General features: G+C 44.3%; 1 protein-coding gene across 1 annotated transcript in view; it reads right to left on the bottom strand.

Moving 5' to 3' along the window:
- Nucleotides 1-799: 799 nt before the first annotated feature.
- The window catches only part of STUM (stum, mechanosensory transduction mediator homolog), an 82,504-nt gene continuing 68,542 nt past the window's right edge, over nt 800-14,761 (bottom strand). Inside the window, exon 3 of the mRNA XM_056568489.1 lies at nt 800-1,798. Coding sequence (XP_056424464.1) covers nt 1,764-1,798 — 35 coding nt within the window. The 3' untranslated portion in view covers nt 800-1,763. The remainder of the gene's footprint in view (nt 1,799-14,761) is intronic.

Consider the following 14,761-nt stretch of genomic DNA (forward strand, 5'->3'; position numbering starts at 1 on the left):
CAGTTTGTTCCAAACACTGAGCAGCGGAGTACCCCTTTAAAATTATTATCCATTAAAAAAAATCTTAGAAGTCACCGCATAAAATGACTCCAAGATGTCCCCCTTCACTTCACCACTGTTATATATTTTGGGCTGTACTGTATTACTGACGAGACAATGGCCGCCATCTTGCAATGGGCTCCTTCACACTGCTGCTGGGCTTCGTCCCTTTTAGCGTCTGTTCTGCGCCAAACAGGCCCTTCGCACAACGTTCCGTCGGGTGTCCACTATTATAGAGGAGTAAAGGGGATAAGATGTCTTTGGCCGGATAACCCCTTTAAAGGGGTACTCCGGTGGAAAACTTTTTTTTCTAAATCAACTGGTGCCAGAAAGTTAAACAGATTTGTAAATTACTTCTATTAAAAAATCTTAATCCTTCCTGTACTTATTAGCTGCTGAATACTGCAGAGGAAATTCTTTTCTTTTTGGAACACAGAGCTCTCTGCTGACATCACGACCACAGTGCTCTCTGCTGACATCTCTGACCATTTTAAGGACTGTCCAGAGTAGGAGAAAATCCCCATAGAAAACATATGCTGCTCTGGACAGTTCCTAAAATGGACAGAGATGTCAGCAGAGAGCACTGTGGTCATGATGTCAGCAGAGAGCACTGTGCTCGTGATGTCAGCAGAGAGCACTGTGGTCATGATGTCAGCAGAGAGCTCTGTGTTCCAAAAAGAAAACCATTTCCTCCTGTAGTATTTAGCAGCTAATAAGTACTGGAAGTATTAAGATTTTGTAATAGAAGTAATTTACCAATCTGTTTAACTTTCTGGCACCAGTTGATTTAAAAAAGGGTTTTCCACCGGAGTACCCCTTTAAGCAGAGAAAGAAAATAGGACATGAAGTATATTGTCTCCCGTCCTCTGAACAGGTTCACGTACAAAGCCCCTTTAGCTCAGCGACAGTGTGAACCTAGCCTATAGCTGACCTGAAGCGCCACACTTTGCCCTCTGATTGGTTCAGAAGAAGCAGCGCAGGAAGACTCCGCCCACTCAGAGTATGCGGAACAAGAGAATGTGCATGTATTTACAGTGCCCCCTGGAGGACAGGGTTATATTGAGTCCCTTCAGCCCTGGTATCTGCCCAGGTTTATAACCATGGATGTTCTATTAAAAATTTACCAAATTATTTTTTTTTTTACATTTTCCAAAGCTCAATGTTCAGTCGCCCAAGGACGTATAAATACCTCATATTTACAAGAGAACATAACACCGATAAAAATTCTGGATCTTTACCAAAGAATGTTCTTTCAGAAATACAGAATATTCAGACGGAAGTTTTTACATCCATACAGTCCCAAGTTAGTAAGAGTCATGGGCACGGGGTGTATATGTAGGCCTCCATCTTGGCGAGTGTAGGGCGCTGCAGGCTCCTTTGCTGATTGCTTGGTTCTCATTTCGAACCCAATTCCCTGCTCCATTTAGCCCAAACACGGTGGACAGTAGGTGGACGCTGAAGGTCAGGAGAATGGATGGTTCCCAATAGTGACGGGAGCGTCCGATGACTCCTCAGGGAGGGCAGGCCCAGGATACGATGGGTAAGGTTCTTCTGTTATTGTTGTAGGTTCCATTTGTCTGTACATTGCCGGTTCCCTTTATACACCGCTGCCTGAGGACGACGTTGTGCCGAGTGTCCTGTCTTCTCTAGAGTAAAACTGTTCTAGAAAAAGACATAAGCACAAAAGTGTATCTCTGGCCTCCGCTACGTGATGGACGATGTGGTTACAGCTGCTGGGGGAGGCCTTGTTCCTTATAGCCTGCAAATAAGTAGACAGAATTGTTACAATAGGTAGATACATATTATAGATAGATAGATAGATAGATAGATAGATAGATAGGAGATAGATAGATAGATAGATAGGAGATAGATAGATAGATAGATAGGAGATAGATAGATAGATAGATAGGAGATAGATAGATAGATAGATAGGAGATAGATAGATAGATAGATAGATAGGAGATAGATAGATAGATAGATAGATAGGAGATAGATAGATAGAGATGAGATAGATAGATAGATATGATATAGATAGGAGATAGATAGAAAGATAGATATGAGATAGATAGATAGATAGATAGGAGATAGATAGATAGATAGATAGATAGGAGATAGATAGATAGATAGATAGATAGATATGAGATAGATAGATAGATAGATAGATAGATAGATAGATAGATATGAGATAGATAGATATGAGATAGATAGATATGAGAGAGATATGAGAGAGATATGAGAGAGAGATAGATAGATATGAGATAGATAGATAGATAGATAGATATGAGATAGATAGATAGATAGATATGAGATAGATAGGAGATAGATAGAAAGATAGATATGAGATAGATAGATCGATAGATAGATAGATAGGAGATAGATATGAGATAGATAGATAGATATGAGATAGATAGATAGATACATATGAGATAGAGATACATATGAGATAGAGATAGATATGAGATAGAGATAGATATGAGATATATAGATATGAGATAGATAGATATGAGATAGATAGATAGATAGATAGATATGAAATAGATATATAGATATGAGATAGATAGATATGAGATAGATAGATAGATAGATATGAGATAGATAGATATGAAATATATAGATAGATAGATATGAGATAGATAGATAGATATGAGATAGATAGATAGATAGATATGAGATAGATAGATATGAGATAGATATGAAATAGATAGATAGATATGAGATAGATAGATATGAAATAGATAGATAGATATGAGATAGATAGATAGATATGAGATAGATAGATATGAGATAGATAGATATGAGATAGATAGATATGAGATAGATATGAGATAGATAGATAGATATGAGATAGATAGATAGATAGATAGATAGATATGAGATAGATAGATAGATAGATATGAGATAGATAGATAGATATGAGATAGATATGAGATAGATATGAGATAAATAGATATGAGATAGATAGATAGAGATAGATAGATATGAGATGGATAGATATGAGATAGATAGATAGATATGAGATAGATAGATAGATAGATATGAGATAGATAGATATGAGATAGATAGATATGAGATAGATATGAGATAGATAGATAGATAGATAGATAGATATGAGATAGATAGATATAGATATGAGATGGATAGATATGAGATAGATAGATACGAGATAGATAGATAGATAGATATGAGATAGATAGATAGATATGAGATGGATAGATATGAGATAGATAGATAGATAGATATGAGATAGATAGATATGAGATAGATAGATAGATTACATACCTTGTGAGACTGTGAAACAAGTGTAGTAAGGATATCATCAGAGAGAAGCATGGGGGGAAAAGGAGAAAATAGAGGAAATTATGAATACAAAATCATGCAAGGCTGAAATACTGAAATACCAACACTGAACGACCCCAGGGTACTTCTCCGCCAGACAACTATATATACACATCACTGTTACACACTATACACAGGCAGGTGCAGACAAAAAAAAAAAGGTAACATTTAACTCTTTGGGGGTAAAAAAAAGGGAGGCTTTGGATTTGGAATTGTCTAAAAGAAATAACCCAACTTTCCCAGACGCCTGAATGAAAATCTTGACTAGCTATGCAGTGATATACCTCACTTATGGTGATGACAAAGTGGTTTATAGTAGAGGTTTCTGTGATAGCCTGGGGGATGTAGGGTATGGGGAGTGTAGCTGTGCAGTTATTAAAGGGTGCTTGTTAACCCTTGCTATTCGTGATGCCAGTTTGAGGGCTCCTCAGTAATGCTTCTCCTGCCGCCACCCTTCCCAAGAGCGATAGGGAGGTAGATAATAATGGAATGTCCACAACCGGAGAGTTTTCTGAAACAGGTATAACTTTTACTGAAGATTTTCTGCAAGCTTCAATAATGGAACAGTCTCTTATGCATACAACTGCTTACTCTGGAGATTGACAAAGGTTGGGACTTTAGCAATTTAGAGTCTTTAAATATTAGGTGCTGTTCCACTGGATTTAGGGGATTAGTTGCGGTCCAGTAGTCACGCTAGCTTTAGCGGGGAGTAGTTTAGAACCCACGGTTTTAGTTCTGCTGAGGACGGTAGGTTTTTCAGGCCTAGTGTGTCTTTGAAAGTTGTGCAGATCCATCCTGTTAGTCTGGAATCCACGAGAGCAGCAACCCAAGAGAGCGATAATTGGCTACAGCTCCCTTATATGGGCAGGGGCTGGACTAGTGCTAATTGGTCCATTAATGATGTCAATAACCATTACAAAGATTTGTGGGTAACACGTGACCCAAGGACCTCCTATGGTCCTCCAACATACCATAGAGGAGATTAACATGGTCACATGACCAAAGGTCCTGCGACACTAAACAAGGTAAGTACTATACATTATCCTAGATATATACTACTATTACATATATACAGTTATCAGCATTAAGGAATTAGACTTAAGGAGAGGCGACTAGGGGCTGTCCCACCTGAGGGACCCTACCTGAGCGTAGTTACTCTGACTTTGGGGACCTCTACACTAGGTACGGTATGTAATACGGTACCGGGCCACCACATTTCTAAACTGTGGACCTCCAACTGTTTCAAAACTACAACTCCCAGCATGCCCGGACAGCCAAAGGCTGTCCGGGCATGCTGGGGGTTGTAGTTTTGCGACATCTGGAGGTCCACAAATGAAAGACCATTGCTATATAGTACATTACTCTTCTATAAAGCACTATCTCTGTGTCTGCTCACGCATTTACCATATCGCGGCGGAAGGAACGCTGTTTGTGGTTTGTCTGACAGAGATAATGACTTGAAGACTCCTTGTAATTAGCGCTAATCCGGTTATCAGCGGCATTAAGTGAAGTGCTAAAGTGCTGTCACATCACCGCCGCGTAATTGCCTTTTATTTTCTCCATTTGTTGGAACCCTGGCATACATTAAAAGGAAGTTATCTAAATTTAGCGCCCCATGATCCGATCAATTACCAGCGGCCGCGGGGATAAGTACTATGTGTAAGTGAGCAAAACGGTCGGCGGCGAATGCCTACGTGTTACCGCCATCGACTTGTTTGTTTATTTTTTTTTCAGTTTGAATATCACAGGTACAGACAGGGGGCGCTGTGTCAGGCGGAACCCTTATAAAAGGAATCCTGGGGGGGATGATTTATTAGAACCTGTGCAGAGGAAGAGTGGTGCTGTTGCCCATAGCAACCAATCAGATCGCCTCTTTCATTATTCAGGGGCCTGTTTAAAAATGAAAGAGGAAATCTGATTGGTTGCTATGGGCAACAGCACCACTCTTCCTCTACACAGCTTCTGATAAATCATCCCCCCCAAGATTCCTTTTATAATGGTTCCGCCTGACAAAGCGCCCCCTGTCTGTAAATGTGATATTCAAACCCAAAAATAAATTAAGAAATCATTGGCGGTAACACGTAGACATTTGCCGCCAACCGTTTCGCTATTTAACCTGATGTCTGAATTTGTTTTGGAGCCTGATCTGGGGGGTGGGGGGGGGGTATTTGGGGCCTGGTCAAGGGTCTACATCTATTTTTGGGTCCAAGTTCTGAATTTATTTTGGGGTGTTATGCCTTCATCATACCACCAAACGCCCTAACCACTGCCCCCTTACCCCCCCCCCCCTCCACCAAAAAAATAAAATAAAAAAAAAAAGCACTAAACCCAAAATGCAGTAATAAGGCCATGTGCCCTATTTGTGACAGAAAAACATCATCGGGTCAAAAAAAGCATTTTGGGATTGTGACCTAGATAAATAGTTAAAACTTTTGGCCGGTTCACACTACGGAATTTCCGAGTGGAATTTCCTTATGAAATTCTGCTTGGAAATTCCGGTGCAGCAGACTCCCATTGCTTGTAATAAGATTCCGCTGCATAGTGCACACTACAGATTTTTAACAGGATTTAGCAAGATTTTCCGTCACTAAAATTTAGCCGCCAAAAGAATAAACTTGTCCTTTCTTTAGGCGGAATCCGCTCCGCAGACATTGACGTCTATGGTGGAAGGCAAAGTCTGCGTGGTCCTATTGACTAGTGATTCAGTATAGGGGATAAGTTGTAGATGGCGGGGGTCCGAGCGCTGAGGTCCCCCGCAATCTTCTGTGCGGGTCCTCTGCTCTCCACTGGAACGGCGAGTCACGACCCCCGTCCGAAGGGTGGGCCGCCACGCCCCCTCCATATCTCTCTATGGGAGAGCCCATGATAGCCAAATGGCTATTCCATAGAGATGTATGGAGGGGGCTTGGCAGTCCTGGGGCCCATACAGGAGATCGCGGTGGGGACCCAATGCTCGGACACCCCCCCCCCCCCACACACACACACTTATCGTGGATACGTTTTTTTTTTTCATTAGACTACTTAGTGACCAGGTGACAAATGCTCCATAAGCTTCAAAATGGCCGACAATGGTCGCAACTTCCTGTACTGAATTATAGCAGGGAGATCAGCTCCGGAGCACAAGCCGCTGATCATTCAGAAGTTTTAGCATTCATCATTTATAAGTGCATGCCATCTTGGTGAAAGACAAGTCCCAGCAATCTCTTCAGGGTCACATGACGGGTCATCCTCGCGCTCATAGCTGCCCGTAATCTCTACCCGCAGACAAGACGCTGGAAAATATATATTTTTTTTCCAAAGAGTTAATCTTCTGCCGTACATTCTCTTAGATTTATCGCCATGACAACCAACAAGGATAAAACAGTGTAAAATTAGATCTCTCTGTTTGGTGAATCGCGTCCTCCCGCTCCGGCGCTGGGCGGCAACAAATAATTCCCAGCACTGACGGGATGTTTCAGAACTTGCCGGGATGAGAAATCTTAATAAAAAGCTGGAACTGCCGCAACGTTGAGCAAAACTAACTGCAAAACTACAACTCCCAGCATGCCCGGACAGCCTGCGGCTGTCCGGGCATGCTGGGAGTTGTAGTTTTGCCACAGCTGTTTGGAAAACACTGGATTATTGTCTTGTCTGTCCCTTATCCTGTCCCCATCTTCTCGTTTATCCACATAGATAGGTCATCCAGCTTTCCCAGTCTCCTGAAGAGATTATCTTTCTGGTGCAGTAGCCATATTGGAGACACCAAGAGAAGGACTAGATGTCACATTAGTATTTTGCCATTCAGGAGTCTGTAAAGCTGGAGAAGTACTATAAGCCTTACACTAAGACTCCTGAAGGGCAGAACACTAGTGTGACCTGTGTTATGTCCCTTCATGTCTCTAATATGGCAGCTGCACCAGACAGATGGGAAAGCTAGGTGACAGGCTGTACATATAAAGTAGTGTGGGCCCTGCACTGTGTACTGCCTGTCAACCAGCTTTCCCAGTCACCTGAAGCCCCAGCAGTGATGGCTGCTTGTTCTCCCACCTCTTGTTACTAAATGCCTTCTCCCTGCTATTTTGCAGTCCCATGTAGTAACTGTTCCCCCCAACCCACACCTCCTTTCTTATGGGTAGAAACAGCTCCACTGTAGATAGTAACAACCCCCTGTGAGTAGAAACAGCTCTCCTATAGGTAGTAACAGCCCCCTGTGGGTAGTAACAGTCCCCCTGTGGGTAGTAACAGTCCCCCTGTGGGTAGTAACAGTCCCCCTGTAGGTAGTAACAGTCCCCCTGTAGGTAGTAACAGTCCCCCTGTAGGTAGTAACAGCCCCCTGTGGGTAATAACAGTCCCCCTGTGGGTAATAACAGTCCCCTTGTAGGTAGTAACAGTCCCCTTGTAGGTAGTAACAGTCCCCCTGTAGGTAGTAACAGTCCCCCTGTAGGTAGTAACAGCCCCCTGTAGGTAGTAACAGTCCCCCTGTAGGTAGTAACAGCCCCCTGTGGGTAGTAACAGGCCCCTGTGGGTAGTAACAGTCCCCCTGTGGGTAATAACAGTCCCCCTGTGGGTAATAACAGTCCCCTTGTAGGTAGTAACAGTCCCCTTGTAGGTAGTAACAGTCCCCTTGTAGGTAGTTACAGCTCCCCTGTGGGTAGTAACAGCCCTCTGTGGGTAGTAACAGTCCCCCTATGGGTAGTAACAGTCCCCCTGTGGGTAATAACAGTCCCCCTGTGGGTAATAACAGTCCCCTTGTAGGTAGTAACAGTCCCCTTGTAGGTAGTAACAGTCCCCTTGTAGGTAGTTACAGCTCCCCTGTGGGTAGTAACAGCCCTCTGTGGGTAGTAACAGTCCCCCTATGGGTAGTAACAGTCCCCCTGTAGGTAATAACAGCTCCCCCTGTAGGTAGTAACAGCTCCCCCTGTAGGTAGTAACAGCTCCCCCTGTAGGTAGTAACAGCTCCCCCTGTAGGTAGTAACAGCCCCTGTGAGTAGAAACAGCTCTCCTATAGGTAGTAACAGCTCCCCCTGTAGGTAGTAACAGCTCCCCCTGTGGGTAGTAACAGCTCCCCCTGCGGGTAGTAACAGCCCCCCCTGCGGGTAGTAACAGCCCCCCCTGCGGGTAGTAACAGTCCCCCTGTAGGTAGTAATAGCTCCCCTGCAGGTAGTAACAGTCCCCCTGTAGCTAATTGCAGCCCCTTGTAGGTAGTAACAGCCCCTTGTAGGTAGTATCAACCCCCTGTGGATAGTAATAGCCCCCTGTGGACAGTAACAGCTCCCCTGTAGGTAGTAACAGCCCCCTGTGGATAGTAACAGCCCCCCTGTAGGTAGTAACAGCTCCCCCGTAGGTAGTAAAAGCCCTCCTGTAAATAGTGACAGCCCCCCTGTGGATAGTAACAGCCCCCCCCCCCCTGTTGGATATTAACAGTCCCCCCTGTGGATAGTAACAGCCCCCCCTGCGGATAGTAACAGCCCCCCCTGTGGATAGTAACAGCCCCCTGTAGATAGTAAAAGCCCCTCTGTAAATAGTAACACCCCCCCCCCCCCTGTGGATAGAAACAGCTCCCCCTGCAGGTAGTAACAGCCCCCTGTGGATAGAAACAGTCCCCCTGTGGATAGAAACAGTCCCCCTGTGGATAGAAACAGTCCCTTGTGGGTGATAACAGCCCCCTGTGGGTAGTAACAGCCCCTTGTAGGTAGTAACAGCCCCCTGTGCATAGTAACAGCTCCCCCCATGGATAATAACAGCTCTCCCTGTAGGTAGTAACAGCCCCCTGTAGATAGTAACAGCCCCCTGTGGGTAGTAACAGCTCCCTCTGTAGGTGGTAACAGCCCCCTATGCACAGTAATAGCTACTTCTGTAGGTACAGGTCCGGCGTTAAGGCGGGGCAAACCGGGCAGTTGCCCAGGGCCCCCAGGGGGCCCCCTGCGGGCTGCACAGTGGCGGATCCAGGGGGAGGCAACGGGGCAATTGCCCATACCCTCCCCCTCCCCAGATTAATCCCCCCCCCTCACATTCAGGACATCCCTGTGTCCCTAAAATATTTTCGGGACACAAGGATGTCCCGGTTAACTTTCTGCTGCCCCGCGTTAACTTTAAGAATGCAGGGGCCGCCAGGGGTTACTGCGCGCAGGGACGTCACTGATGTCCCGTGCGTGCGCCCATAGGAGCAGAGCAGAGTGGTGTGGAGCAAAGCAGCGAGGACGCAAGAATGGTAAGTTACCAGCGGCACGTCATCTTCAGTGCTCCGACCACCGCTCCTCAACGCCTATAGGCCATAGCAGTAGATTGTGACCCCTGACCGGAGGGGCGGTGGACGGAGCACTGAAGTGGGGCACTATACAGGCATACAGCCTCCAGCCATATACTGTATATGGCTGAAGGCTGTATGTCTGCGGGGAAACTATACTGCACCTAATGTGGGTATACTGCCAACCTAATGTGGGGGAACTATACTGCAAACCTAATGTGGGGGCGAACTAAACTGCCAACCTAATGTGGGGTGGGGGGAACTATACTGCCAACCTAATGTGGGGGGAACTATACTGCCAACCTAATGTGGGGGGGAACTATACTGCCAACCTAATGTGGGGGGGAACTATACTGCCAAACTAATGTGGGGGAACTATACTGGCAACCTAATGTGTGGGAACTATACTGCCAACCTAATGTGGGGGAACTGCAACCTAATGTGGGGGAAGTATACTGCCAACCTAATGTGGGGGAAGTATACTGCCAACCTAATGTGGGGGAACTGCAACCTAATGTGGGGGAACTATGCTGCCAACCTAATGTGGGGGGAACTATACTGCCAACCTAATGTGCGGGAACTATACTGCCAACCTTATGTGGGGGGGGGGCCTATACTGCCAGCCTAATGTGGGGGAACTATACTGCCAACCTACTGTGGGGGAACTACAACCTAATGTGGGGGAACTATACTGTCAACCTACTGTGGGGGAACTACAACCTAATGTGGGGGAACTATACTACCAACCTAATGTGGGGGAACTATACTGCCAACCTAATGTGGGGAGAACTATACTGCCAAACTAATGTGGGGGGAACTATACTGCCAACCTAATGTGGGGAACTATACTGCCAACCCAATGTGGGGAACTATACTGCCAACCTAATGTGGGGAACTACAACCTAATGTGGGGGAACTCTACTGCCAACCTAATGTTGGGGAACTACAACCTAATGTGGGGGGAACTATACTGCCAACCTAATGTGGGGAACTATACTGCCAACCTAATGTGGGGGAACTACAACCTAATGTGGGGGAACTATACTGCCAACCTAATGTTGGGGAACTACAACCTAATGTGGGGGAAACTATACTACCAACCTAATGTTGGGGAACTACAACCTAATGTGGGGGAACTATACTGCCAACTTAATATGGGGGGGAACTACAACCTAATGTGGGGAAACTATACTGCCAACCTAATGTGGGGGAACTACAATCTAATGTGGGGGGAACTATACTGCCTACCTAATGTGGGGGAACTACAACCTAATGTGGGGGAAACTATACTACCAACCTAATGTGGGGGAACTATACTGTCGACCTAATGTGGGGGAACTATACTGTCAACCTAATATGGGGTACTATGCTGCCAACCTAATGTGGGGGAACTTACATAATGGACAGCTGCCCAGATCTTTATGAATGGTCTGAGATAAGAGGGAAGCCTTGGTTTAGCTTTCAGTCACCTCTGGAGGAGGCAGAGAGGCCCAGAATTCAAGCACAACTCTCTGAGAGCAGCTCCCACCCTCCTGCTCTGAGCAGCAGAGAGAGGTTCAGTGTCTGATTGGCTAAGGTTGCACATACCTCCCAGTTCTCGGCACTAAAGCGAGCATGACTCATCAGTGCAGGGCAGAAATCACATGGTGGGGGCTGCTTTTAGAGAGGGATTTGACAGAGACAGAGTGGTTGGTTGGATGATGTCATTCCATCACTTCATGCATGCAAGTGGCAAACAAAGAGGGGAAACGGCTCTATGTGGCTAATGAATGAGATTTGATTTATAATTAAATAGGTTGATGAGAGGGATAAGATGGGCTATGGGTTTAGTTCCCCAGAGTACCCCTTTAACAACAGGCAGTGGACAACATATTACAGAGAAGGGAGACATCTAGTGGCCCAGACTTTAGTTTTTTTTTTCCTCTGGGGATAAAATGATATACAGGTAATATACAGGTTATGATATACAGGTAAGTTGTATGAAATTACAGTGACCATTTAAATCAGTGGTCTCCAAACAATAGACATTCAGCTGTTGCAAAACTACAACTGCCAGCATGCCCGGACAGCCATTGGCTGTCCGGGCATGCTGGCAGTTGTAGTTTTGCAACTTCTGAAGGTCTACAGTTTGGAGACCACCGATTTAAATGATCCATTTTTTTTTTGTGTGTGTGTTTGCAGTTGCCTCTAAGGGGAGCTCCTTACAAGCGCATATATATATATATATATATATATATATATATATATACATACACACACCCAGTGCTAATATCAGTGGGACAGTAAAATTAGCTCCCCTAGTGGTTGCTGCAGGTAATCAGAAGTTTATCATGTGCTGCTGACGCCTGAAGCTCAAAGATGATTGACTGATAAAATTGGTACAGGCCAAACCTATCCTACCTTCTACTTTATATGGATAAACCTGAAGGGTCATGTGGTCATGGGAATGCTGGGAGTTGCAGTTTTGCAACATCTGGAGGTCCACAGTTTGGAGAACACTAATTTAAATGATCAATTTTTTTGTGTTTGCAGTCACCACTAGGGGGAGCTCTTTACAAGCAGGTTTATACAGCTAGTACTGAGATCAGTGAAAGCTGTATCATTTTGAATGCAGTTAGCTCCCCTAGTGGTGGCAGCAGGTAGTCAGAACATCATGTGCTGCTGACATCTTTGAAAAGTTTAAAAGTGGCTTAGGCCAATCCTACCCTACATTCTACCCCCCTAATGGGTAAACCTGAAGGGTCGTGTAGTCACATTCCCATAGGCATAGCCGCCACGCGACGTCAATTTCCGAAACCGCCATATATTCAGAGCAGTTCTAAGGGATCTGTAATTTTCTGAATATGTTTAAACAGCGGCTATAATAAGACTTAGTTGTCTTTTCTTGTTAGACATCTACAAGCGTCCAAAGCCCTGTCTCAGCCCCATGGGGGGATAACTAGAAGACGTCTCACTAAGGGGACCCTGGGGGCTAATTAAAGGAGAACTCCCTATTTAGGAGAGGAGGCTCAGGGGACTGAGGGTTATCCCTCCGCCTACGGCCTGCCCGTCAGTAAGACACTGCCGAGCTGCGTCTTGGGTAAAGGATATTTGTGCCAACAGTGAAAGGTAAAACACCAGATAGGCGGAAAAAAAAATAGGTCAACTTTATTTCAGGAATGTAGAAATTATTCACGCCACCGCGGCTCAGCATGGAGCGAGCGTACGCCAGCCGCGCGGACCCCAGAGATCATCACAAAGGAGGAATCTGTTACCCTGATGTTAACAACAAACAATATGGACACAGAAAATGTTTTCTTATCCCTTAAACTCTCAAGAGAAACCAAAACCTATTCACTAAGCAGTTCCTAGTCATGCCCCTGGCAGTCACTATTTATATGGTTAGTGTACACACGGCCCCGGGACTTAACCAAAAAAGGGTTCACTTATGGCTGTTTGGTGATCTTATCCCGCTAAAAAAAGATGGAGCCTCCCTTTAAAGGGGTACTCCAGGGGAAAAAAAAATTTTAAATCAACTGGTGCCAGAAAGTTATACAGATTTGTAAATTACTTCTATATAAAAAATCATAACCCAGTACTTATCAGCTGCTGTATGCTCCACAGGAAGTTGTGTAGTTCTTTCCAGTCTGAGCACAGTGCTCTCTGCTGACACTCTTTTTATTATAAAAATACAAAACTTATCCAATACAACAAAAAACAAGCTTAACCAGCTATAATATAAATCAAAAACAAAACCCTGCCTAACCGGCCAGCCCAGCTTTACAAAGCAAAAAGAAAACAAACAAACAAAAACACACTGACACACATACCAAAAATGAACATAAAAACAGCACAACTTGGCTTAAACATAAACATAAAATTAGCACTATCTGGCTGTAACTCAAACCATCCATACTCGGGGGGGGGGGGGTGTAAAAAAATAAAAAATAAAATAAATAAATAAATAAATAAATAATAATAATTATAAAAATAAATAAATAAATAAATAAAAATAAACAGCACAACTTGGCTTAAACATAAAATTAGCACTACCCGGCTGTGACTCAAAACCATCCATACTCGGGAAACAAAACAAAAGGGGAAAATAAATAAATTAAAAATATAAAAATTAAAAATATAAATAAATAAACAAAAACACATAACACAACAACTGGTCCGACTGCCATAACTATAATATGAGACAATATAAAACGATGTAGATACAAAACCAAATAGATACAAAATCACTAATAGAAATTAATAAAATATAGTATATAAACATAAATATATGCACCCTATTTACAGAAACCTACAAGAAAAAAAGAAAAAAAAAGAAAAATACAGGAAATCCCTACACTAGAACTGTGCCCTCACCCACACCACCCCTCCTGCACATGGGTCAGAGTCCATACCGTTCCTCTACAGTTTACAAAGTTCTGTCCTTAACTGACCCATGTCAGGTCCCCCAAAAACACGAAAACACACCACCACCCACAAATACACCCTCCCCACCTAGCACTCCACCCAACCAACTTATACACAAACTTATACATACTAACTAACAGACACTGAACCACAACCCACTTTAGGCCCAAGTTTGGTCGCCTGTAAGCCCTTCATACCATATCAGCTTAAAACAAAACAAAAAAGCTAGCGTGCACATGCATTAGCCCACCACCAGAAAGAAGGATGGCAGACTTGATACACCAAAATAATTTTTAACTCTTTTCCTAACTCCCCCTACAATTCTCCCTAATTCTATCCCACCATTAAAGCTAACCCTACTCTCACCCTATCTCTATCCCTATCACACTTCCCCTATCCAAAATAAAGGTACTCTACCCAAAAGATCTAGTACCTAGGGCACATCAAAAGAAAACCCTCTCCACAGGAGAGAAGCCCTACTGGTACCAAGACTGCCATACTCCAAAGACCTGATCTTCCCGAGGTCACCGGTGATATTCCTACAGACCTCCACCTCGGAGAGGATTTTCTGCTGGGTCGACACTAAACACCGTGCATTCCACGTGTAGTACCTAACCACTAAACTAACTAAGAATAAAGTGCCCCGGTCTCGGTCACCCAGTGTCCTGAATGCCCCATAAGCCCACTCCGGATAGGTAAGGCCGGCAAGTTGACTCCAGCCGATGGAAGCGCCCACCCGGTTGTAAACCCCTATAT

This window comes from Hyla sarda, chromosome 3, assembly GCF_029499605.1.
Source record: "Hyla sarda isolate aHylSar1 chromosome 3, aHylSar1.hap1, whole genome shotgun sequence".
NCBI lineage: Eukaryota > Metazoa > Chordata > Amphibia > Anura > Hylidae > Hyla > Hyla sarda.